The 26,607-nt window shown below is 32.9% G+C and overlaps 1 protein-coding gene and 1 long non-coding RNA gene across 2 annotated transcripts in view; both read left to right on the forward strand.

Moving 5' to 3' along the window:
• LOC132030780 (uncharacterized) overlaps positions 1-26,607 on the forward strand; it is a 65,901-nt gene that overhangs the window by 2,630 nt on the left and 36,664 nt on the right. The gene's annotated exons all lie outside the window — the stretch shown is intronic.
• On the forward strand, positions 2,341-9,498 carry LOC132030773 (two-component response regulator ARR12-like). Its single transcript, XM_059420513.1, has 6 exons — positions 2,341-3,568; positions 5,295-5,447; positions 5,923-6,309; positions 6,393-6,469; positions 7,141-8,271; positions 9,263-9,498. Exons 1-6 carry the CDS (start codon positions 3,433-3,435, stop codon positions 9,332-9,334), a joined length of 1,956 nt encoding a protein of 651 aa, XP_059276496.1. The 5' UTR covers positions 2,341-3,432; the 3' UTR covers positions 9,335-9,498.

A 26,607-nucleotide genomic window follows, 5' to 3' on the forward strand; every position in this document is an offset into this window, starting at 1 on the left:
AATTACTACTTCTAGTGCTTAACCTTTTACTGCAACTTTTACTTGTGGTGGAATATTTAGATAAGTATTCCTTTAATTAATTATATCATCACTTAAAAAAATATGTGAATTAACAATCGATAACTTCTGAATTCATCACTAATCTTATTTAACAATGAACTATTCAACCAAAAAAAAAGATGGATAATAAAAAATTTCTAATAGCTGCCTACACGCTATTTAGCAAAATATTAACGACAAAATTTGTAACTTATTTCTAGTTTTTTTTTAAGTGTGCATTATATATTAACTTTCTTGACAACAAAGAAAAACAAAAAATAGTCGATTTAGATAGATTCATTGCATCTACATGTATGTAAAGTGGAGTTTTTGTTCTCAACAAGTGAATGATTTTATGCCTTGAAATTTGTGGAAACAAATTAATGAGATGATTCTATAGAAGACTTGTCATCCTCTTTTACGTGATATTATTTTTTGTAACCAACGAAAAAGATTCTGAGTTAACTCATTAAAAGTTTTATCTTTGAGCATATACTAGGTGCATGTTTGGATAAAGTTACAATTGGATAAAGTTACGAAATAACCCTTAAAAATTGAGTACTCTACTATTGAGTTAGTAATCTAAAAAGTATTTAAAAATATTATGTAGATCGAATTTGTAAAAAATTGAATAACACAACCAAAAATCATTGAAGGAAGAAATCTAAACACTACTCGAAATGAACCGCAATCAATTCGAATTAGTCAGTCGAACGAACAAACAATATAGTTCGAGTTCGCTTCTATAGAAATTTATGTATATTTTTTTTTTCAGAAAAGGAAAAATAGCCAACTATATATATAGAGAGAGACCCCTTTTTTTCTAATTAAAATGCCTTACAAATGGGGTGACAAGTCGTTTCAAATTAATTAATGGGAAGTCAATTTCTTTTGAAAAATAAAACCTTAAATCACGCAAATGAAACAGAGTAGTGGCTGAAATTAAAGTTGTCAAACACTTCTATACAATATCATTAGCATTAAAGTAGTGAATCATTATTAGTTAGACAAGATTCTTCATGAATTTCAAGTTTACCCTTTTTTAATAAGCAAAGTACTTGAAAAACACTTTATTGTGCAAATCATACTACTGAAGTGCTACATCATGAATTTTCTAGTCAACCATCACCCTTTCTTCTAACTAATATTAATATTTTTCAGAAAATAAGTCATTTGTGTTATTTTATATTCGATCAAACAAATCGATGTGTTCGAATAAAACCATAAATTGTTTTCATATATTTAATTTAAAATTTTGTATCATCGATTATAACCTTCAATTAATCATACTATATGAATTTTTAGTGTGTGCTAACCTCAATAATATAGGTTCTATTGTTTAAGGAGTTTCATTTTTCCTTTATTAGTGATGTAAAAAGAATTAATTTTATAAATTTCCATTGGTTGACCAAGTTCTAGATCAAGTAAGAAAAACTTGAACATATGATTAGTTAAGTAAGAGTCTTTTTTTCACTTGACGTCCGATACTCTGCATTGAGACACAACTAAATGCTGATTTGCGTCGAAATTTTATACATCGAGATTAAAACGGCCCCTAAAAAAGGCGAGTGTATATTTATTATCCCTAAAAAAGGGAAGTCCATACTTATATCCAAAAATTGAACCTGAGACTTTGGTTAAGCGTGATGACCAAGATTTAAGATGAGTTTGAATACTTAAATATCCAAAATGGAATTAAAATGGTTCCTAATAAAGGCGAGTCAAAACTTATTAATGCTAAAAAAGGCGAGTACATACTTATTATCTCTAAAAAAGGCAATACCATACTTATTATTGCTAAAAAGGGTGAGTCCATAGGTATTATTCCCAAAAAAGAGTCCATCCTTATTATCCCTAAAAAATGTGAGTCAATACTTATCGTTCCTAAAAAAGGCGAGTCCATACTTATTAAGTTATTATCGATAAAAAAGGCGAGTTCGCACTTATTACCACTAAAAAAAATGAGTCCATACGTATTATCTCTAAAAAAGGCGAGTCCATACTTATTATTTAGAACTCGAACCAAGACTTGTGTTTGTTAAGTATGAAGGCTAAGATTCAAAGATGAGTTTTAACACTTAAATCTCCAAATCTTGGACTTTTATTAACACTTAAATATCCAAATATGAAAGTCCAAGATTATTTGAAGTGTGAATAATGTACATGGAGACGAGCCACATGTGATCATTTCTAAAAGGTCTACAAAAAGCTCAGTTCCAAATAAGCATGCTTCCTTCTGGTTCCATATTTTAGTTTAGTACTTAAAAGAGAGACTAAAGTTGAAAAAAAGCTTCACAAATCACAGAAGACCATATATATATGTTCAATTAACTGGCAGTTGCATAAAAAATTATAGCTTTATGTCCATTTATAACATTGTCCAAAACCATAAAAACCAATTTTTTTTTACTACCAATGTCTTTTTGTGATAAGAGAAAAAGCAAAAGACAAACACAGTGTAAACTTCAACATTTTTTTTTCCACACGTACAGCTTTACTTACTACAACTCAAAGTTCCAATCTTGTCTCCTTTTTTTCTCTCTTTAAAGATCTCTCTTATTTTTATTCAGTTATTTCAATTATTCACTGTTTTTATTTTCTGGGGTTATCAGAAAGATTCTTGAAAAGTGACCCTTTTTGTAATTTTGTGTTTTTATGCTAAAGTTGTAATCTTTTTCCTCAGATTAATCTTTTTTTCTCTTGTCGGTGTGTTTAGTTTGTGGTTTTTATGCTAAAGTTGTAATCTTTTTGCTCAAAATAATATTTTTTTCTCTTTTGGGGTGTGTTTAACTTGTGGTTTTTATGCTAAAGTTGTAATCTTTTTGCTCAAAATAATATTTTTTTCTCTTTTGGGGTGTGTTTAATTTGTGGTTTTTATGCTAAAGTTCTAATCTTTTTCTTCAAATTAATCTTTTTTCTGTTGTGGGTGTGTTTAATTTGTGGTTTTTGTGCTGAAGTTCTAATCTTTTTGCTCATATTAATCTTTTTTCAATTGTGGGCTTTGTTTAATTTGTGGTTTTTATGCTAAAGTTGTAATTTTTTCCCTGAAATTAATCTTTTCTCTCTTATTGGTGTGTTAAATTTTTTGTTTTTATGTTAAAGTTGTAATCTTTTTGTTCAAATTGTTCTGTTTTTTTTTTTTTTTCTTGTGGATGTGTTTATTTGGTGATTTTTATGCTAAAGTTGTAATCTTTTTGTTCAAATTAATCTTTTTTCTCTTGTGGGTGTGTTTAATTTGTGGTTTTGATGCTGAAGTTGTAATCTTTTTGTTCAGATTGATCTTTTTTTCCTTGTGGATGCGTTTATTTTGTTGTTTTTATGCTAAAGTTGTAATCTTTTTGTTTAAATTGATCTTTTTTATCTTGTGCGTGTGTTTAATTTGCGGTTCTTGAAATGACTGTGGATGAAATAAGAGGAAATATGGAGAAGTATGATAATTTTCCAGTTGGTATGAGAGTTCTTGCTGTTGATGATGACCCTATTTGTTTGAAGCTTTTGGATCAATTGCTTAGGAAATGTCAATATCAAGGTATTATTGCTGTTTTTCTATGTTTTTTCTTTTTTGCTTAATTATTTTTTGGTTTCTTAAAAAAAAAAAAATCATTTTTTTATTGCTGCTTTTCTATGTTTTTGCTTAATTCTTTTTTGTTTATTAAAGATTTCAGTTTTGGTTTACCAATTTGGTGTATTGCTGCTTTTCTATGTTTTTGCTAATTTCTTTGTTGGTTTCTTAAAGATTTCAGTTTTGGTTTATCAATTTGTAGTTGGTAAGTTTTCTGAATTGATTTTCAATTTGATGCTATTTGCAATTTTTGCTGTTTGGGAAGTTGTTTTCTGTTCCATTCTGAAAAATCATAACTTTGTTCTGGTTCGAACTTCCAAAATGAGCGGTTTAGATCTCAACTTCTAGAAAAGGTTTTTCAATTTGTTTTTCATAGTTTCAAGATTTGTTGTGTTTTTCAGTTGCTGTTAGTCAGTACTTTATCTTTTTGGTCATGTTTCTTTTAAGTTGAACTGTGACTTTTCAACAATGGAAGTCATAAGGAAAAAAAATGTAACCTTGACAGTTCTTTTGTATTGAAAATGGCTTTTCATTTTTTTTTTTTTGGGTACAACTTAACTGTGGAGTAATAATCTAATCCAAATTCTCCATTTTTTTTTCTTTGGATAGTCTGTTTGAAGCCTAGTTTTTCTCTGAGATTTTCATAACAGCTTTAGGGTTCAACGAAGCTATTGACCATTGGCGGAGCTGGAATTTTCACTAAGTGGAGTTAGAATATAAAGAAGTAAACACACGAAAAAACCAAAAAGATTCAACATGTAGTATATATACATAAAAAATTGTCTTTACTTATCCACACAGTGTAATTTTTCAGCAAAAGGGTTGCACAAGTGTGCCTCCGTCACTGCTTCTGACTCAAACATAGCTCATGTACGAGTTTTAGCCAAAATTGTCCCTTTCTGGTGACACGAAAGCTGTGCTCGACGCTCTCTTTCCTATTCCTGTAGCCCATTCCCCCAATACGACAGAAAGTGTAAAACCGCTTAATGTCATACTGACGGGCAAGGCCATAAAGGCCTAATGGGGAGAAAGAATTCATGAGACACCTAACCGAGACTGGTGACAGATCTCGGGGAGGAGGTCTATTGTTGTCCTTTAAATATATCTTTGAGCATCTTTAGTCCTTAAATTTGCTTAAAATGGAGCACCTTTGGTCCAACTAACAGAATGGGTTAAAATTTGTCACCCGTAAATCTATGGGCACATTAAAATCTATGTCGTCCGGTCCGACCTCAAGGCTTTCTTCCCGACCTATTTGACTCTGAGGATGGCTTAAGCAGATTCAGATCGAACCAGCAAGGCATACGGTCTTGGACACTTAACCAAGCTCTTGATGAGCGGTATCCACCTTCACCTTATTCTGTTCTCCTTAACCTCCGGCTTGGGCTTGGTGAAGCCGCTTCGTGGGGTAAAAAACGAGGAAAATAAAGAACGTCAAGTAGAAAGGAAAAGGTCTTACGGCACGATCACTATAAAAGAATTCCCAAGCTTGAAAGCCTAAATGCTATGGTTAAGGAGAAGCACAACCCAAGGAGGCTCCCCCAGTCCAATTCGGAACCATGCAATTGCTAGGAGCTTCCTAAGCTGATTTTCTTCATTTGTTTTTGGGTTCTTTCCAGCTGACTGAAATGTTTTTTGTTTCCCCCATCAAAATTTAAATTTCATTTTCTGAATATGATCTGTTATTTCACAGTAACTACGACAAGTCAGGCAAGAACGGCGTTGAAGATGTTGAGGGAAAACAGAGATAGATTTGACCTGGTAATCAGTGATGTCCACATGCCTGATATGGACGGCTTTAAACTTCTGGAGCTTGTTGGTCTCGAGATGGATCTTCCCGTCATAAGTATAGATACCTTCATTTATCTTTAATTGTAGATTTATCCTTGTTGTTCTTTTCCCTTGACTGCCGTTAGCTAAAATATTCTTGCATCAAGAATTGAATATCTTTTTGTAGGCGTTTGGACTGATATTTGAAAAAAAGTAGTATATGAAGTTAAGTTGAAAAAAGGTTTTTGAAAGTTGAAGTTGTGTTTGGACATGAAAATTTGTTGAAGTTTCGCGAGGGAACTTTTTTTTTTTTTTTTTTTTTTTTTACTTGAAAAACTGGTCTGGAAACTTTTTTTCAAGTTTGGAGCGAAGAACTGACACAATATATATAACCAAACAAGTCTTTGAAAACAAAACTTGAAAAAAGAAATTTTTTTAATGTCAAAACGGGCCCTTAATTTGCTTATATTAAATTATCATAGTGGTAATGTTTGCACTAAGCTGTTATAAGGTTTGTTTCATTCATTAATCATTGAACTTTTTATTTCCAGTGTTGTCAGCAAACAGTGATTACAGACTTGTAAGGAAAGGAATAACTCACGGTGCTTGTGACTATTTGCTGAAACCTATCCGGCTTGAGGAGCTGAAGAATATATGGCAACATGTAATAAGGAAAAAGATAGTTGAGCCTAAGAACCACAACAAAACGGATGATCAAGACAAGGTTCACCAGGAAGGCGGAGTAGGTGAAAGAGGATCCCAGCGTGCAGATCAAAACGGGAAGGTTAACAAGAAAAGGAAGGATGAAGAATACGAAAGTGATGAAAATGGAAATGACGATGAAGAAGATGCAACAACTCAGAAGAAACCTCGTGTTGTTTGGTCTATAGATCTTCACAAGAAGTTTGTTACAGCAGTTCATCAGTTAGGCCTTGAAAGTGAGTTCTTTAGCGTTAATGTGATAATCTTCGTCTATATTTATTAAACAAAAATTCTTATATTCATATTGTTTCTGATGCAGAAGCTGTCCCTAAGAGGATTCTTGATCTGATGAATGTTGAAGGACTTACAAGAGAGAATGTGGCTAGCCATCTCCAGGCATTCATCTCTCTTTGTTCTTTATAATTTTCTATGTTTGTATTTGAGTCCCGTTTCTTTATATTTTCCAGAATTAGGGGTTTCTGGCTAGACTTCTTTTGGGATGTGAAAATAAATGAGGTGAATGTTTAAAGCATGGATCATTGAGATTTCATGCTATTGATATTACAGTCTGACTTCTCTATAACAGTCAGCCTCTGTTTTTAACATTGCACTATAACGGCCACAAAGGACGCCGTTATAGAGAGGTTTGAATGTGACAGCATAAATTATGTTCCGTGGTGCTTACCTTTGTAGATGAGACAAATAAAATCTTGGAGAAGTCCGTGTACCTTGTTTATGAATTTAGCCCGTTCTTGAACCAAGAATGGGATGAATCATATACCCTTACTACATCTTTTGGGAAAAAAACATTCTTTCTACATTTCACAAATGTTAATCAGCTAATGCCTGCGTTTTATTTGAATAATCATTTGGAAATACAGATCTAACGCTAGATTATTTCCATCAATGTTATCTTAACGATCACAGAGGTGTTCTAAGAGTTGTCTGTTCTTAATTTCCTTTATTTTATTAAGAGAAGCACAAAGGTATGAAGTTTGAAAAGTTTTAATAAGCACAAAGGTATAAAGTTTGAAAAGTTTTAATAAGTTTTTCTTTCTGTGCCACAGAAGTATAGGCTCTTCTTGAAAAGGATCAGCACGCAAGAAGCCCAGCAAGCAAACATGGTTGCCGCCGCACTAGGGGGTAAAGATTCTGCGTATATGCGAATGGGTTCACTGGACGGGCTTGGTGATCTTCGAACATTGGCTGGATCAGGAAGGTTCGGTCAGGCTAGCTTATCATCATCATATTCATCAGGAGGTGGCATGCTTGGCAGACTAAATAGTCCTTCTGGTGTAAGCCTTCGCAATCTGCATTGTCAAAATTTGAGCAACAACTCCATCAATGCCCTGACGAAATTGAATCCCAATGTTCCACCTGCTAGTCAGAACGCTAATTTATTCCAAGGGATTCCTGCATCATTCGAGCTTGGTCAATTGCAGCAGAGTACGTGTACCACACGCAGTGGAGAATTGAATCCTTTGGTTGGTAGCTCAAACAGCTCTTTGTCCAATGTCCCAAATAATCCTATTTTGCTTCATGTGAACTCCCAGCCTTCTTTCAACATAGCTTCTTTTGGTTCAGAGGCCTTTAATACTGGTGTAAGTGGTTCGTCCAATTTTCTGGACCATGAAAGATATAACGAGAATTGGAAAAACTCTATAAAGCCTCTGAAGTTCCAGTCAAGCTCCTTTCCGTTTACTGGTCAGCCTTTCGGCAACAGCCATTTGCCTCTGGACGGGGTGCGAGACAATGGTACTTCAGCTGTCCCTCATTTGCAGAACAACCCTGTTGATTTCTCTTCCTCCTCCATAGTTTCGCTACCTTTCGAAGCTTCAAGAGGAGAAACACAATGCCGTGAAACTTTAGGGGGTGCTGTTCAACGGTGGCCGGATCAGAACCAACATTATTCCCACAACTCAAACAATATTTTTGCCAATAGTGGAAGGGCCTCTTTAACCAATCCAATGGACCAAAATAATGATATGTTCTGCAGAAGGGTAGAGACGTCTTTGACTGGCAGATCAAATGCGGGTTGTTCTTCAATGCTCATACAACATAGTGAGAGTGAAAATCTAACTCCTGACTCAAGGTCGAGGACGAACGAAGGCTACCTCTTCCAGACGACAAAGCAACATGCTGGTTTTCTTCCTCAGGGCTATGGCTCCCTTGATGATCTAATGAGTGCAATGAAATGGGTAAGTGAACCTTGTCTTTCTTATTTTTGAAGCTTTCAAATGTTTTATTCTGAAGTTAAGTAGTCATAGATTCTGATGCCTGAATGGTAACTTAGAAGGAAGGAAGGCAGAAGCTTTTCCATTCAATAGGATTATGTTTTCAAATCTCACTATTCCTGTCTGAGAAATAATTTTGACCGACAGTCAGCTCATCGACTTGATGCACCTACCTTTCTTGGTTATATATGGTATACTGATGAAATACGTGGACTAACCAAGGACATGAAAATGCGTACTAGGAAGATATGATCCTAATGTTTCTTATTTAATGCAAAAAGTTCCTTGTAATCTTGTATTCCCTTAAATATTGACATCAAATGGGGATTAGTGTGTTGAAATCGATCAACATCCGTTCCTAATTCCTAATGCATCTACTGATGCCTTCAACTTTTAACCTCATTATTTGGTACATCTCTTTTCAGTTGAAACATGCTATTTTAGGTGTACTACTATATGTCTCTTCATTTTCTTTTATCTTGCTACGTTGTTGTCATATTTTTCTTGTTATCATGCTTCTTTTTCCTTGTATCTTGCTTCGTTCTCTCGAGCCGAGGGTCTACCGGAAAGAACCTTCTTACCCCACAAAGGTAGGGGTAAGGTCTGCGTACATTCTACCCTCCCCAGACCCCACTTGTGGGAATACACTGGGTATGTTGTTGTTATTGTTGTTAGGTTCAGCTTTTTAGTCCCCTTTTCTTTTACAAGCACAGATTTGGGATCCTCGGTTATTTCTTTACAAAGATAACCATATCACTGGTCATTATAACGTCAGTTTTTATCTGTCTAACTATGTTGCTCAAACTCTCCAAAAATGCACTACTTTTGGAGGATCCGACAGGCGTCTATCGACATTTTCGAAAAGTCCAAGCAACATAGCCGACTAATACTGCATGACATAATGGTATTTCTTTAGCGTGTTAACGTACTAAATAATTTTATTTTTCAAATGCAGGAGCAAGATGGAGCCTTGTTACAAGGGGGAGAATTCGGATTTGATGCTTATTCTCCTGGTTCAGGTTTATGATGTTTTGTAACTAGCCAGTTAGGAAGAGAGTATCTAGGGACATGGCAAAGTTTTATTTGCTCATTTAGGAGTCTAAAAATATGCCTACAATGCCTTCTTTTTCGATGTCCTTTTTCAAATTCGGGAACATTGTTATCGATCGTAGAAAACACTTGAAATGCTAATTACTGTCTCTTAACTCCGAATATATGCGAATTGTTCTGAAATGTACAACACTCATGTTGAACTCATCGACTAGGAGCGCGCACACAATTTACACAACCAATTACCAAAATCAATGGTCTGAACATAACAACATGAAAGGAGATAACTAATGTTGAAGTAAAGTTTAGGAAAACGCGACAAGCACATAAACAATTAAGAGGAAAAAAATAAGTTTAATCCATAAAACTTGTTAACCAAAGATCATGAAACAAAGATAAAACACAACCATGTTAAGCGGAAGGCCAAAATAAAGCAGAAGAAGCCCAATATGTCTTTTAAATTTTACTATTTCTTGCACCCTAAGGACAAAGGGCAAGCTTGACCTTGCGGATACAGAGAAAAAAAAAAAATATAGGAACATACACAATGTTGAAGTAAAGTTAGAGAAAACGCGACAAACACATACAGTTGGGAGGAAGAAAATAGGTTGATCCATAAAACTTGTTAACCAAGACCTTGAAACAAAGATGTAACATCCTTGTTAAACGAAAAAGCCAAAATAAAGTTGAAGGAGACCGATATGTCCTTTAAATTTTACTATCTCTTGCATTCTTGGTTCATAATTGCTTGAACTTGCGAATATAGAGCAAAATTTAGGAACAGACACAAAGTTTGCACAACTAATTACCAAAATCAACGGTCTGAATATAAAAAAAAGGAAGGTAAATAATGATGAAGTAAACTTAGAGATAACGCGACAAGCACATAAGCAAATGGGAGGAATATATAAGTTAATCCTCCATCGAACTCCTTAACCAAGACCATGAAACAGGGATATAATCATATAACAACTTTGTTAATCGCATACGCCATGAGTAATCAGTCCTTCAAATTTTACTATTTCTTGCATTCTTGGGACACAAAGGAGATAAGTAATGTTGAAGTAAAGTTAGCGAAAACACGACAAACACATATACAGTTAGGCGGAAGAAAATAAGTCTATCCATAAAACTTGTTAACCAAGACCATGAAACAAAGATATGACAACCATGTTAAACAAATAAGCCAAAATTAAGCTGAAGGAATCCTTTAAATTTTACCATCTCTTGCACTCTCGCGACAGAAGGGCTTGAACTAGCGAATACAGAGGAAAATGTAGGAACATACACAAAGTTTACACAACCAATTACCAAAACCAGTGGCCCAAATGAAACCAAATGAAAGGACAAGCAAAGATATAACAATTGGGACAAGCAATTGGGAGGAAGAACACAAGTTAATCCATAAAACAAAGATAAAACAACCAGGTCAAATGAATAAGCCAAAATAGAGTCAAAGAACCCAATATGTCCTTTGAATTGCACCATTTCTCGCACTCTCAGGAGAAAAGTTGTAACAGAAGGAAAGGAGATAATAAGTGTTGAACTAAAGTTAGAGAAAAGGCGACAAGTAGATAAACAAAAGGTAGATAAGCATAGCATATTAGATACCAAGTTACTTAAAACATCCACAGGAACAATCCGATAACAAACAAAAGCTTCTTAACTAGGATTAACATCAGTCCTAATAGATGACAGTTAGGAATAATCAAAGAGTAGTACTGGTACTGCACTAATTAAACAACCAGTTTTTTGATCTCTGCCGTTCAATTAGTCTTCTGTGTTCTTCTTCATACTCTTCTTTGCTCAGTCCAGCTTTGCAGTAGCAAGCTGGAGGGTCAATCAGGATATCCCTAAGAAGAAACAACAGAATATCATCAAAACACTACCCAAAAAATAAAAATAAAAATTGAACTTAACTACGAACTTCATTGCTAAACCATAGCTAAAATTTTAGTAGTAATAGAATTTTCTACTGTTCCGTCTAATCCCTCGCTAAATTATTAGTAGTAACAGAATTTTCAAATGTTCTGCCTAATCTGTCGCTAAATTATTACTTGTAACAGAATTTTCTAATGTTCCGACTGATCTGTCGCTAAATTATTAGTAGTAACAGAATTTTCTAATGTTCCGTCTAATCCCTCGCTAAATCATTAGAAGTAACAGAATTTTCTACTGTTCCGTCTAATCTGTTGCTAAATTATTCGTAGTAACAGAAGTTTCTGATTTTCCGTCTAATCAGTCGCTAAAACTACATAATCTTCGGTGTAATCCGTCCCTAAATTATTCGTAGCTAACATAATTTTCTAATATTCAATCACTAAATTATTAAAATTTTCTAATATTCAGGTCGCTAGAGAGAAAAACTCACATTAGAACCGAAAATCACAATTTAAACAAAAAAAAAAAAAAGAGAGAGAGAGAGAAAAGAGAGGTACAGTCGCTTTAAACCGAAAAAGGAGCCCGAAGCGTCGTCCTGAAATATTTAAACACAAATGAATTACTATAGAAAAAAAATATATTACTATAGAATAATAATAATGAGTGTTATTACCTTTTTCGGCTTGAGTTTCTTTTTGCGAGCTACTTTCACAGTTTCAACATCCTAATTAGCAGTTGAAAAATGAATATCAGATTAAAAAGAAAATTAAATAAACAAAGATGCACGGAGAAAGTAAAGAAACCTGCTCGTCAGTTGTTTTGAGCTTCTTATCAATGTGCTGATGATCATCTTCCTTTTGCTTCTCCATCTCCATTGATGCGATTAGGGTTACAAAATGTGGGTATCGCTTCCTTTATATATTGGATCTTCTCCCTTCATTTACCTTTTTCTTTTTTGCTTCCCATTTTCTAATACCATGCCTTTTAAATATTTTTAGTTGTTAATTATTATGATTTATACGTTTCCAACAACAACAATAGCATACCCCACACGTGAGACTTTTTACCTAGTTTCCATTTATATATAAAAAATAAAAAACTTAAAGCTTTTATGTCTAAATTCAGCAAAATATGCACTGAAAGTTGGATCTGAGGAGGGTAAAGTGTACGCGGACCTTACCCTACTTTGAGAAGTAAAGAGATTGTCTTGGAGAAAAATTCCACATGTTTTGAGAGTATACAGAATGGAGTGCAGAAGGTCAAGTTGAATTGTATTTTATTGCTTTGTTTTTTGTGTAACCAGGCTTACTCAGATGATACTGTCACCATTATTGATGTATTAGATTCAATGTAGGATTAGAACAGTACGTAGAGTCTTTGAGTACTTTTGTAGATATGGTTTCAGTACAACCTATGTACTGTTTTGCTCATATGAAATACAATAAAGTTACCAGTTTCATCAAAAAAAAAAAAAAGTAGAGAGATTGTTTCTGGTAGACCCTCGGTATAAGGACAAGCAATTCAAGATAGTATGGAAAAGGATATAACGAAAACGAATAAATCATGACAACTTACTATAAAAGCATGATAAAGCAATAACAATCACAAAAGGAGAGTGACAACCACAACGTAATACTATAGTCAACAAACAAGAAACTACCAGAGTAATACTAGGATAACTAGTATGGGAGGCTAAGCGTGACAATGCTTAATTACCTACTAATCTTCTACTTTAATTCGTGTCCTCCATAACCTTCTATATAACCTCTTATGCAAGTCTACACCGTCACTAGTCGAAGTTAAATTCAGTAATATGATCGGAATTTACTAAATAGAGGATAACAAAAAAAAAATAAGGCTAATAGACTGATTGGTCAAGCTTATTTTTTTTCTCAATAAGTGATTACTTAAAAAAAGTGAGGTGTTTAGCAAAGCTTTTGGAAGAAAATAAGTACTTTTGGGGAGTAGTAGAAGCAATTTTTTAGAAGCTAAAAAAAGTAGTTTTTCCCCAGAAGCACTTTATTTGAAATTCACTCTCGGCCATGAAAAATAGTTGTATTTGAAATTTAAAAAACACCTAAAATCCTATTTTTATTTTATTCATTTTTTTTTTTTTTACTTTCAATACATTTAAATCACCAAATAAACTTTTCAAAAAAACTATGACGAAACATAACTCCATCCCAACTCCCAACTTCAAAATTCAAACTAAAGTGAAAAATACCGAGATTTCATGGCCAAACACGTACTACATATAATTAATAATTACTAATAATTAGGGATTAAAAGTAACATTAACGCTTAAATAAAACCAAAGCCTTACTATAGTTAACTAAAGTTGATAATCTTTCCCAAAAAAATTGACAATCCCAAAAAAGAAGGATACTTTGTCACGTCAAAGAATTCAATCAGAAAAAGATGGCTAAAAGCCTAACTGTAGTAGTCTTTGTTTTAAATGTGCAGCGTTATGAGTATTTGCAGTTGTAGCCATAACTCAGAGTTAGCCATCTTTTACTGAAACTATCAGGAAAAGATGGGCAGAGTTATATTTGCAATTTTTTGTTTTTGAAAAGGGAGATAAAGTTTAAACATACTTATCTCTGCATCAATTCATTTCGTGGCTTGGTCCATAGAAATTAAAGTTTATTTGTATCGAGTGTTTCTATATATTAAAATAAAAATAGTTTGTTAAATTTCTATATATTAAAATAAACCTAATATATATAACATGTGCAAAATTCAAATTTCCACGTTGTTCTACTCCTTCTGTTTTAATACATGCATGTAAACCTATTTGGCAGGACATAAAATTAAAAAAAAAAATGCAAATAGGAAACTTTTAATCATTAATTTTTTTTGGAAAAATTATCCATATTATTTAAAATAAAAAATTTAAAATTAAATTATTTTGTTGGATTAAATTAAGAAAAAAACCTGAATATATATATGCCTAGAACAAAAATAAAATAAATTCCAATTAAATATTTCTATTGATAGATTTTCTATATATTAAAATAAATACATAACATGTGTTTATATATATATTTTTTATTAATAATTATTAATTGTAATTTTTTTTACATCACTAAATTATTTAATCATAATAACTTAATATGATTCCATAGAAGTATTTGGAATGAATAAAATTTTATCATAAAATTGAACAATGCATATAATCATATTCGATTTGTTCTGGGACCACAACAACACAATGAATCAACTGTGCGATCGATTGTTAAATAATCCCAACATGCAAGTAGGTCCTCCTCTTTATATTTTGTTGGATTAAATAAACCTAATATATATGGCCTACTTAATTCCCTGCAATATTCAAATTTCCACGTCCAAGAAAGAGCTCCATGCATGCAAAATTCTACTCCTTCTGTTTTAATACATGCATGTAAACCTATTTGGCAGGACATGAAATTAAAAAAAAAAAAAAAAACTCTTGAAACTTGTGATTTTAAAGATGTCATAACATATGTGGCTATAATTAAGACTTTTGAAACTTTTAATCATTAATATGTCATAATATTTGTGTGACATTGTACAAATTTAAAATAAAATAAAAAATTCAAAATTAAATTATTTCTAGATTTAGAAAATACTTATTACAAATTAAGAAAAAAAATTGCATATATCTAAACGAAAGGGATATAGTTTTCTATTTCACATATAAATGCCTTTAGAACAAAAAAGAAAAGAAATTCCAATTAAATATTGTCCAAACTCCTAGCAAAGGCTTTTGGCCGGTACATGAATAATTTATCCTTCATCCATTAATAATACCAGGAAGTACAAGAAAAACGGCATATTAATTGCAAAAAATAAAAAGACAAGATATAATGACAGTATATTATCTATTGAAACAAAGAAGCAAAAGAATTTGTCCAAGTGCTCACACAAACAAATAAAGACAAAGTGACAGTCATCATTATCCTATAAAAGGTGGCAAAGGCCTTTTTCAGGTCTATTCTGTTTCCGTGCCAAACTGACATACCTGCAAAAAAAAAAAAAAAATGGGTCACTTAAAACTAATACTACTAGTATTTGAACTACTTGGTGAAATGTTAAGAATACGTTAGAAAAATATCTCACAGAAAGATAGCAATGAGTTTCATTTAAACAAAAGAGAGAGAGAGAGAGAGAGAGAGTGAAGAATATTGAAGCAACTACCAAACGACCCCTTCATGCTTGGTTTATTCCATGCAGGACTTTTCATGTGATTTTAGTTCCATTATTTGAAAGAAGAAAATGATGCAACGTAGTCCTTTAAATTTTGAATTAAAGAATAGCTCTGCCGAAAAACATTATTCTCTATTTTCAACTCCTTATATATAAAAAAAATAAAGATTCAAGGAGAAATTTGACGTAGAACTTAATAACATCTTGAAATGAGTCACCCCCCTACCCTCTGTTTGGATGGTTGTTTCCCGTGATTCATTAATGTACAGTATGGTATGGTACATTATGGTGTTGTGTTGTATTGTATTGTATTGTATTAATCTTCCAACAATGTTTGGATAGTGAATTCTTCTCGTTTGTTGTGGTTTAATAACTTTTGTATTGTTTGGTTTGGTCGATTATATATATATGATTATGAACTATTGTTATAATAACTTGTAAGTTTACTAAAATACAATAAAACTCAGGTAGAGAATAAAATAGGAACTTTAAAAAATAAGTAGGTAGTGAGTGGGGGTGGTGGAGGGGTGGATGGGATGAGGGTGGAGGTAGTGGTGGTGAGGGGTAGTGGGTGGTAGGGTGGGATTGGATGGTGGTGAGGGGTAGTGGGTGGTGGAGGGGTGGGTGGGGTGACATGGGTGGTTGTGGGATAAGGGTGGGGGTGGGGTGGATGGTGGAGGGTGGGAGTGGGGGTGAGTGGTAGGGTAGGGGTGGGGTGGATGGTGGGAGGTGGGGTATAATGGGGAAATGAAATATGTAACCAGGAAAAATCACAAAATCCGTGGTTACAAAAATTTGGACTTTTTATGATTATATAACTAATGGGATGTTTTAAAAAATTAAAATTATAACTAATAACTAGGAATTAAAATATATTAACACAATTAAAAACAAACATGATTTCATACAAAACTATACATTAATGAACTATGAGAAACCACCATCCAAACAGGGGGTTAGTTGAAGTAAGTCAATAATAATCTGCTAAGCCAAAAAGACATAAAGAGGTCCTTGAAAATTTCAAAAAGGGACGCTTTCAACACATAAAGCAACTTATTTTAATCTGGTAGAGTAATCCACTAATGCAAGAAATAGGTCATAATCATAGGCGAATTTGAGATTTATGGACATGAGTTCACCACTAAAAAAAAAAAAAAATTATATTAAGTGGAATTGATTCCTAGTCCTCTAGGTAAATAGTACAACCTTCAACCAAGTAAATCATTTAGCCTTCGTGAAAGAAAGAAAAATTATATTAAGTGAGAATTGATTAAATATTCATTTTTTAGGTAAAAACAACAACCTTCAACCAAGTGAGCGATTGATTGTTAAATATCTTGCAAGTATGAGTTCCTTAATATATTTTTTAGGTAATATTATACCATATATTTAAAAAATATATACATAAAATACCTAATTTAAACAGAGATTATGTATTATGTGCTCCAAAATTCCTACCTAAATATGCCCCTAGACATAATTAGTAGGCTTTTGGACATAAATAAAATAATTTGAAAAAAAATAATAGTGTTTGACGGTAAAGTTGAAAAATGATAGTACTATCACTTGAATTTTTTTGATGTTTTGTTAGTCAATAAATATACAGATAAATAACATTTTATTTAAAAAAAAAAAAAAAACAATCAAAGAAATAAGTCCAAAGGACACTTAAAAACAAGTGCGGTAACATCTCTGGAATAATAATAAATGTTGCATTTTCTTGTGCAACAAGAAGACCAGCCCCAGGCCTTGTCTGCTGCAAAACGAGAAAGGACGACAGGATGTTGTACTATCCTAGCATATACACAACAGAATTTGGATATATTCAATTATCTTTCTACAAAAATCTTTTCTACATAATTCAAAAGCTAATTTACTTGGAGGAGAATACTTCTTCTTTTTTGAGAAAAATTCATAAATAACTACACTGTGGAGCATATATAATTACGAAATATGGCTACATTTGGGTATGAGACAAGTATCGGTTGTATCAATGCATACAACAACAACAAGAAGCCTAGTGAAATAAGTCCAAAGGACGGGGAGGGTAAGTGTACAAGTGACCTAACACCCGTCTTGAAAGGTAGGGCATTTTCTTTGCCGAAAGACCTCAGCTCGAGAGGAAAACAAGATAAAAGGTCAATAGGGCTAAGCATATAAAAAACAATATGAAAACAAGGAATAACAAAAGCGAGAAAGTCATGGTAGAAAGGAGCATTAACTATCATAGATAAATAAGATAATCAAAGTACAAAGGCCTAACAAATATAAGCAGAAATCAAATGCAAAAATCAAATGGCAATAAACGAATGAGCAAAACTACAACTACTATGGTGAAAGGATAAGCAACCTAGCCTTCTATCCTAATCTGAGTCCTCCACAACCTCCTATCTAAGGTCATTTCGTAAATACAATAGCTACATTTCGTAAATACAGTAACTACGTTTCGTAAATATAATAGCTACATTTCGTAATTGTTTGAAACTACAACTATGAGACATAACTAAAGTTGGCATATCAGCCAGGTATCAACAAAATAGTTGCATCATGCGGGTATCAATTGTGTATCAGCTGAAATCGCGCGAAAGAGTTGTGTCAGCCCGTATTGTATTTGGGCGACGAAAGAGCTGCATCAACACATACTGTATCAACACTGATAGCTACCATTGCGTAAATACAATAGCTACATTTCATTATTTTTTAAAACTATAGCCATGACTCGTAAATACAGCCTGAATATTTATCACGTCGTGTAATATTTCCTTTACACTCACAAAATTAAAAATGTCACAACACATAAGAGTAAAAAGATATGATGGGAGGATGTTGTACTATCAAGGCATATACGATAAAATTTGAATATACTATTGAATTATCTTTCTACAAAATCTTTTCTACACAATTAAACGCTAATTTACTTGGAGGAGAATACTATTTTATTTTTTGAGAAAATTTCATAAATAACTACAATGTAGAGCGTAATTACGAAACATAACTACAACTGTGTATCAGACAGGTATCAGTTGTATCAGCGAAAGAGTTGTATAATGCGTGTATCAGCTGAAATCGCACGAAAGACTAGTATGAGCGCATATTGGCGGATAGAGCTGCATCAACGCATAATGTATCAGCACTGATACCTATGGTTCATAAATACAATAACTATGTACATTTTGTAGATACAATAGCTACATTTCTAACAGTTTGAAACTACAACTATGAAACACATCTAGAGTTTGCGTATCAGACAAGTATCAACAAATTATAATTGTATCATGTGGGTATTAACTGTATCAGTTGAAAGAGTTGTGCCAGCTCATACTATATTTGGGCGGGTAGCTACTGTTTCGTAATTGCAGTAGCTACGTACTTTTCATAATTGTTTAAAACTATAGCTATACTCGTGCAATAAAAAATGAGTTGTGCAAATATGATCACATGATGTTGTTAGAGAAAGATAAAGGAAGACTATTTAGGTGCTAATTTTGAAATTAGTAGTGTTTGAAACTTGAAAAACACCTAAAATCTTGTTTCATTTTTTTTTAATTTTTTTTACTTTTAGTACATTCAAACCACCAAATGTTATTTTTTTAAAAAAAATTATAACTAAACACAACTCCATCTCAACTCCAACTTCAAAATACCCAGTTTTCATGGCCAAATGCCTACTACATATAACTAATTATATGTTTCAAAAATTAAAATTAAGGTTTACTAATAATTAGGAATTAAAAGTAATATTAACACTTAATTAAAACCAAAGCCTTACTATAGTTAAGTAAAGATGATAATCTTTCCCAAAAAAAAAAAAAAAAAAAAAAATTGATAATCCCAAAATGAAGGATACTTTGTCACGTCAAAGAATTCAATCAGAAAAGATGTCTAAAGCTTAACTATAGTAGTCTTTGTTTTACATGTGCCGAGTTATGACTATCAGAAAAAGATGTAGCCTTAACTCAGAGTTTGCCATCTTTTTCTGATTAAACATACTTATGAGAGGGATATGCAGTGAACTTCTCCGTATTAATTCATTTCATGGCTTTGGTCCATAATTTATACTAGTAGGTAAAGTTTATTTTTATCGCGTGTTTTTATTAGATCAATAAATACATATATTTTCTTACTAATAATAATTAGTTATATATTTTTTACATCATTAAATTATTCAACCATAATAACTTAATATGATTCGATAGAAGTATTTAATACGAATTATTCTTATCATTGATACGAATTATTCTTATCATAATTATAATATTAATATATAAAAGAAGTCAAAAAAATTTATATGGTATTTTAATGGAGTGGACCACTAAATTATAGCATACCATTTGTTCTGGGATCGTACAAAGTGAATCAACTGCATGTGGAATTGATGGTTAAATATTCCCAGCATTTAAGTATGTCCTACTCTTCATTTTTAATCATTTTGTGGTTAAACAAGCATGGCCTTCTAAATTCCATGCAAGACTCATATTTCCACGTCCAAGAAAGAGCTCCATGCATGCAAAATGTAAATGAGTCATTTGGATTGTAGGATAAAAGAAGATTCCCATCTTCCAAACTCTTTTAAAAAATTTAAGGTAAAAATTGAAAATAAATAAAAAAATCCTATTTTAGTCCAATCATTTAAACATTTACTCATAAAAGCATTTCAATTAAATAGTATATTTATTTGATCCCCATATTATAATCCTGTCATTGCAACTCAGGGATTGTTTATACCACAATTGTGGTATACCATATTTATACTAGCTAGTGTTGTAGCCAATAATTTTGCTAAGGGTCTTCAGACTTTGAAGAAGTAAATAATTTTTCTTCCATCAATGAGATCAAAATAATTTAAATCAAATAATGTATTTAACTAAATCATAAAGAATCAACGATAAATTTTATTGGTTAAGATTGTGAGATGCCGGATTTATTTTTGATACTTTAAGAAAAACTTTCTCGATTGGAGCTTCAATTCATGTGAATTAGAAGGTATTTTTATTAGAAGAACATGATAACGAATTAACGGTAAATCATTACGTAAACAAAAGAAGAAACTAATTAAGAGAGAGAGAGGGGGGGAAGCCAATTAGCTAATCATAATGTTTTGGATAGGCTGGTTATGGGGATTATTTTTCAAATGGGCAGGAAATTTGAACATTTTGATTAGTTCCAAAGAAGCCAAAGAACATTGTTCATTACAAGGAGGCCATAAGATTAATGGATCAACAACTATTTCCCCAATAGAAATTAAATAAAAGGACAAAAACAAGAGGATTGAATTTTCCCAAGTTTCGAATTTAGGAATTATAGTAATTCCCCAATGTTTAATAAATACTAAGAAAGGAAAAAAAGAAAATCGGGTGGGGGTAGTTGGAGAGATCCTATCCGTTTCATCATAATTCTAGTAATAATAAATAGCGTCTTTACTATTATTTTCTAAATTGTCCACCACAACGAAAAAATCACCATAGTTTTTTTTTTTTTTTTTTTTTTTTTTTTTTGATGACATGGGAACCCGCTACCGCATACCCTTCAGTGCGCGCGGTGAACCGACCTCTATGCAATAGCTCGCAAACCACACAGAAGAGGTAACCCGCACTAGGCAAGCCCGGTGCGACGAGCTTGACCTAAAAGGCAAATACCCTACTGTCATAGGCAGGGTGGTTCGAATCTGAGACCTCCATTATGAAAGCCCCATGCTCAACCAACTAAGCCACCCTTGTAGGTAATCACCATAGCTTTTATGTTTGCATTTAAAATGCTTTTCTTGACCCAAGGGTCTATCAGAAATAGTCTCTCTATTCCACAAGGTAGAGGTAATGTTTAATACCTAAATAACTCACTGAGCTACCAAATGACCCCTTCATGCTTGGTTTATTCGATGCAGTACTTTTCATGTAATTTTAATTCCATTATTTGAAGGAAGAAAATGATGCAACATAGTCCTTTTAAATTTTGAATAAAAGAAATGGCTCTGCCCAAAAACATTGTTTTCTATTTTCAACTTCTTATATATAAAAATAAAGATTTAAAAAAGAAATTTGACATAAAACTTAATATTAACATCTTGAAATGAGTCACCCACCCCCTTAGTTGAAGTAGGTCAATTATAATCTGTTAGGCCAAAAAGACATAATAGGTACTTGAAAATTTCAAAAAGTGACGCTTTCAACACATAAAGCAACTTATTTTAAAGCAACTTATTTTAATCTGCTAGAGTAATCCTTAATGCAAGAAATAAGTCATAATGCGTAGGCTCTCGGACACAAATAAAATGAAAGCTGAAAAAAAAAATAGTGTTTGAAGATAAAGTTGAAAAATGATAGTACTATTGAAGTTGAAGTTGTACTATAGATAAATAACATTTAAAAAAAAATAAAAAAAAATGTCCAAACGGACACTTAATCCAAGTGGTAATATCTGATCTCTGGAATAATAATAAGAATAAATGTTGCATTTTCTTGTGCAACGAGAAGACTTACCCCAGGCCAATTCTCAGCAAAGGACGACAGGCTGTTGTACTATCCTGGCATATAAGATAGAATTTGAATATATTGAATTATTTTTCTATTTTTTTGGTAAATCTTTTCTACACAATTAAACACTAATTTACTTGGAGGAGAAGACTAGTGTTTTCTTTTTTGAAAATTTTTCATAAATATGTGTAGAGTGTAATTACGAAACATATGCGTATCAAACACGTATCAGTTGTATTAGCGAAAGAGCATGTATTATCCATGTATCAGTCGAAATCGCGCGAAATAATTAATATCAGCACATATTGGCCGACAGAGCTGCATCAACGCATAATGTACCAACACCTCACACTTATGCTGTAGCTACATTTCGTAAATACAGTAACTACCTACATTTCGTAAGTACAGTAACTACATTAATTTCGTAACTGCTTGAAACTATAACTATGAAACACAACTAGAGTTTGCGTATCAGACTCCAGAATAGTTGTATCACGCCGGTATCAATTGAAAAAATTGTGTCAGCTCGTACTGTATTTGGACACATACTGTATCAACACTGATAGCTAATGTGAAGTAACTACATTTCATAATAATTTTTTAAAACTATAACATACAGTCAGAATATTTGTAAAATGAAAATGTTACAACACATATAATAAAAAGTAGTAAAAATATACTATGATGAGACTAGTACGGTAGAGTGAAAGTGTGTGTGCGCGAGAGCTATAGAGAAAGAGTGTGAAGAATAAAGCAAAACAGAGGACAGAAAGCTCACTGAGCTCGAAAGTTGAAAATGGAAACTCATGAGGAAGAAGAAGGAATATGGGAAGAGTACTATTTTATGAAAACGCTAATTTACTTGGAGGAGAATACTATTTTACTTTTTGAGAAAATTTCATAAATAACTATAGTGTAGAGCGTAATTATGAAACATAGCTACGGATACCATATTGACGTATCGGACAATTGGAATTATGACTAAGAGTTAGCATATGTATCGAGTTTCAAAAGAGCTATATAATGCGTGTATCATTTGAAATCGCGAAAAAGAGGGGTATGAGCGCATATTGGTCGATAGAGCTACATTAAAGCATAATGTATCAGCACTGACCTATGGTTCGTAAATACATTAGCTACATTTCTGAAATACAATAGCTATGTACATTTTGTAAATACGATTTTCTCCTTAGCTACATTTCGTAACTATTTGAAACTCTAACTACGAAACACAGCTAGTGTTTGCGTATCAGACAAGTATCAGCAAAATATAGTTATCATGCGGGTATCAACTGTATCAGCTGAAACAATTGTGTCAGCTCATATTGTATTTGGGTGGATAGCTACTGTTTCGTAAATGCAGTAGCTACGTACATTTCATAATTTTTTAAAACTATAGCTATGACTCGTGCAATAAAAAGCGAGTCTTGTGCAAATGTGGTCACGCGATGTTGTTAGAGAAAGATAAGGAAGAATATTTAGGTGCCAATTTTGAAATTAGTTGTATTTGAAACTTGAAAAACACCTAAAACCTCCTTTCACTTTTTTATTTTTTATTTTTCATTTTCTTTACTCGCAGTACATTTAAACCACCAAATATTATTTAAAAAAAAAAAAAAAACTATAACTAAACACAACTCCACCTGAACTCCAACTTCAAAATTCCAAATAAAGTGAAAAATACCAGGTTGTCATGGCCGAATACCTACTACATATAATTAATTATATATTTCAAAAATTAAAATTGAGGTTTACTAATAATTAGGAATTAAAAGTAGTAATATGTAATTAAAACCAAAGCCTTACTATAGTTAAGTAAAGATGATAATCTTTCCCCAAAAATTGATACTTTCTCACGTCAAAGAGTTCAATCAGAAAAAGATGCCTAACTATAGTAGTCTTTGTTTTATATGTGCAGAGTTCAATACTGTTTTTTTTTTTTCAGAAAAATTTTTGGATAAAGAAAAATGATCATTTAAATAACTGATTTTTATTTTTACAAGTTTTGTAGTCAATGAGTAATTAAGAAACATAGCCCCTACAATTGCATATGACGACAGGATGTTATAAGTGGCATATAAGATAGGATTTGAATATTATTAAATTATCTTTCTATTTTCTCGGTAAATCTTTTCTACACAATTAAAACGATAATTTACTTGGAGGAGAATACTGTTTTTTTTTTTTTTTGGAGAAAATTTCATAAATAACTACAATGTAGAGAGTAATTAAGAAACATAGCTACAATTGCATATGAGATAGGTATAAGTTGTATCGACACGAAATAGCAGATTATTATGCATGTCTATCAATCGCAAAGATTTGTATCGACATAATGTTGCATATCAACGCATAACGTATCAGCACCTGATGCTTATTGTCCGTAAATACAGTAACTATGTACATTTCGTAATAACAATAGCTACATTAATTTCGTAACTGTTTGAAACTATAACTACGAAACACAATTAGAGTTAGACAACAAAATAGTTGTATCACGCGGGTATCAACTGAAAAAGATGTGTCAGCTCATACTATATTTGGCCGGGGGAAGGAGCTGTATCAAACACATACTGTATCAACACTGATAGCTACATTTCATAAATACAGTACCTACGTACATTTCGTAAATACAATAGCGACATTAATTTCGTAACTGCTTGAAACTATAACTACGAAACACAACTAGAGTTTGCGTATTGAATAGTTGTATCACGCGGGTATCAATCGAAAAAGTTGTGTCGGCTCGTACTGTATTTGGACACATACTGTATCAACAGTGATAGCTAATGTGAAGTAGCTACATTTCATAATTTTTTTAAACAGTCAGAATATTTGTAAAATGAAAATGTTACAACACATATAATAAAGAGTAGTAAAAAGATACTATGATGAGACCAGTACGGTAGAGTGAGTGTGTGTGTGAGCTAGAGAGAGGGAGTGTGAAGAATAAAGCAAAGCAGAGCAGAGCAGAGGACAGAAAGCTCAAAAAGGTGAATATGGAAACTCATGAGGAAGAAGAAGGAATGTGGGAAGAGTACCACGAGGAAGATGATTATGATGAGCTGAATGAGTATGAACTTTTAGAACCCATAGATTTACCTGATTTTCAACAAGAGATTTCAACTGTTCCATATGGTGTAGAATATCAGGTCCTTGACAATGGGTTTAGATACTATATCAAGAAAAGTGACAACCCTATAGATAAAGGACTAGTACGTGTCTGCTTGGTAGTAAAAGCAGGGTATGCAATCTCCTTTTTTTTTTCTTTTTCTTTTCATTCTTTCATTTTCAGATTACTAGCATGCATGTGTGTTTTTTCTCTGTTTTATCAACTATCAGGTGCTAGGATTTTGTTTTCTTACCATGGGTCACAAATTAAATAGTTGAGGTCAGTTTTGCAGATCTACATATATGTAGGTTGGTTGTAGTTCATGGTCCTCGTTTTTAATTAAAAGAAATTTCTTTTCCTAAACAGAACATTTTCACCTCCAAACATGCATGAGAAAATGTTTGGCATCAAGGAAAATGTTTGGTTGATGGTGCTGAACAAGCCATGGTGCTAAGGGTGTGTTTGGCATGAAGGAAAATGTTTTTCATGGAAAACAAGTGGGTTTCTTATTTTCCAGTGTTTGGTAAGTAAACAACAAAATATTATATCATCCGAAGAGCATTTATATGTAAGCTTGCAAAATACTATGGGGGTGGGATTGGGTAGGGAGTGGGGGTTCGGTGGTAGTGGGGGTTGAGATGGTCAAGGGGTGAGGGGTTGGGGGCGTTAGGTGGGTAGGAAGGAAAAAAAGAACTTGGAATGTCATTTACGGAACTTGTTTTAACGGAAGTCATTTTCCTCATTTTTAAGAAACTTGTTTTCCTAAAGAAAATGTTTTTGAAAAAAAAAAAAAAGTTTGTGATTATTTGGAAAATATTTTCCTCCGTACCAAGCACACCCTAAATCTGTAGATCTACATGTAGGCTGAATGTGGATTTGGTAGGTTGTGTTTTCAGTAGTTGATGGTTTTGCACAAATTGGAGAAAGCCATGGTGCTAAATCTGTAGGCATGACCCAGGGAAAGTTGATTTGTTGGTGGCCTTTGAAGGGAAATACTGACTCAACAAAAATTAACTGTCTGGATGAATAGAATATCCTAGAAAATATTTTTTTCGAAAACAAGTGGGTTTCTAACTTATTTTCTAGTGTTTGGTAAGTAAGAAAAAAAAATATTATACCAAGAGCATTTAAATGTAATCTAGCAAAACACCATGGGGGTGGAATGAGGTGGGGAGTTGGGGTTCCGGGTGAGCTGTTGATGGGATGGTGAAGGGGTGGGGGTGTTGGGTGGATGGGGTGGAAACAATGAACTTTAAACAACACGTATGGAACTTGTTTTCCCTACTTTTATTAGGGAAGTCATTTTCCTCATTTTACGGAACTTGTTTTCATAATATTTGTCGAAACTTTTGACCAACCAAACATGGATAATTGGAACTCCATACCAAGCACACCCCTGATGTTGAGGGTCATAACAAATGTGATGGAAGCTTTGGCATACCCCATAAAGCTTTAGTGGGATCGAAGCGTGGTGCAGTAGCATGAGAGTTGTCTCCACTATGTCACGATGCTTTCTTTCGGCTGTGCCAGACGTGTTGATGAGTATAATCTGGACTTGAAAGGTGTTGAATGCCATGTCTACTAAGGAGTGTAGATCAATGT

Source organism: Lycium ferocissimum, chromosome 9 (genome assembly GCF_029784015.1).
Source record: "Lycium ferocissimum isolate CSIRO_LF1 chromosome 9, AGI_CSIRO_Lferr_CH_V1, whole genome shotgun sequence".
In the NCBI taxonomy this organism is placed as follows: domain Eukaryota; kingdom Viridiplantae; phylum Streptophyta; class Magnoliopsida; order Solanales; family Solanaceae; genus Lycium; species Lycium ferocissimum.

Excerpts from the sequence above, each read along its gene's own strand:
- LOC132030773 (XM_059420513.1), top strand. The coding sequence starts at position 3,433 with ATGACTGTGGATGAAATAAGAGGAAATATGGAGAAGTATGATAATTTT. Across the intron at positions 3,569-5,294 it reads TAGGAAATGTCAATATCAAG|TAACTACGACAAGTCAGGCA; the intron begins GTATTATTGCTG and ends GTTATTTCACAG. Across the intron at positions 5,448-5,922 it reads GATGGATCTTCCCGTCATAA|TGTTGTCAGCAAACAGTGAT; the intron begins GTATAGATACCT and ends TTTTATTTCCAG.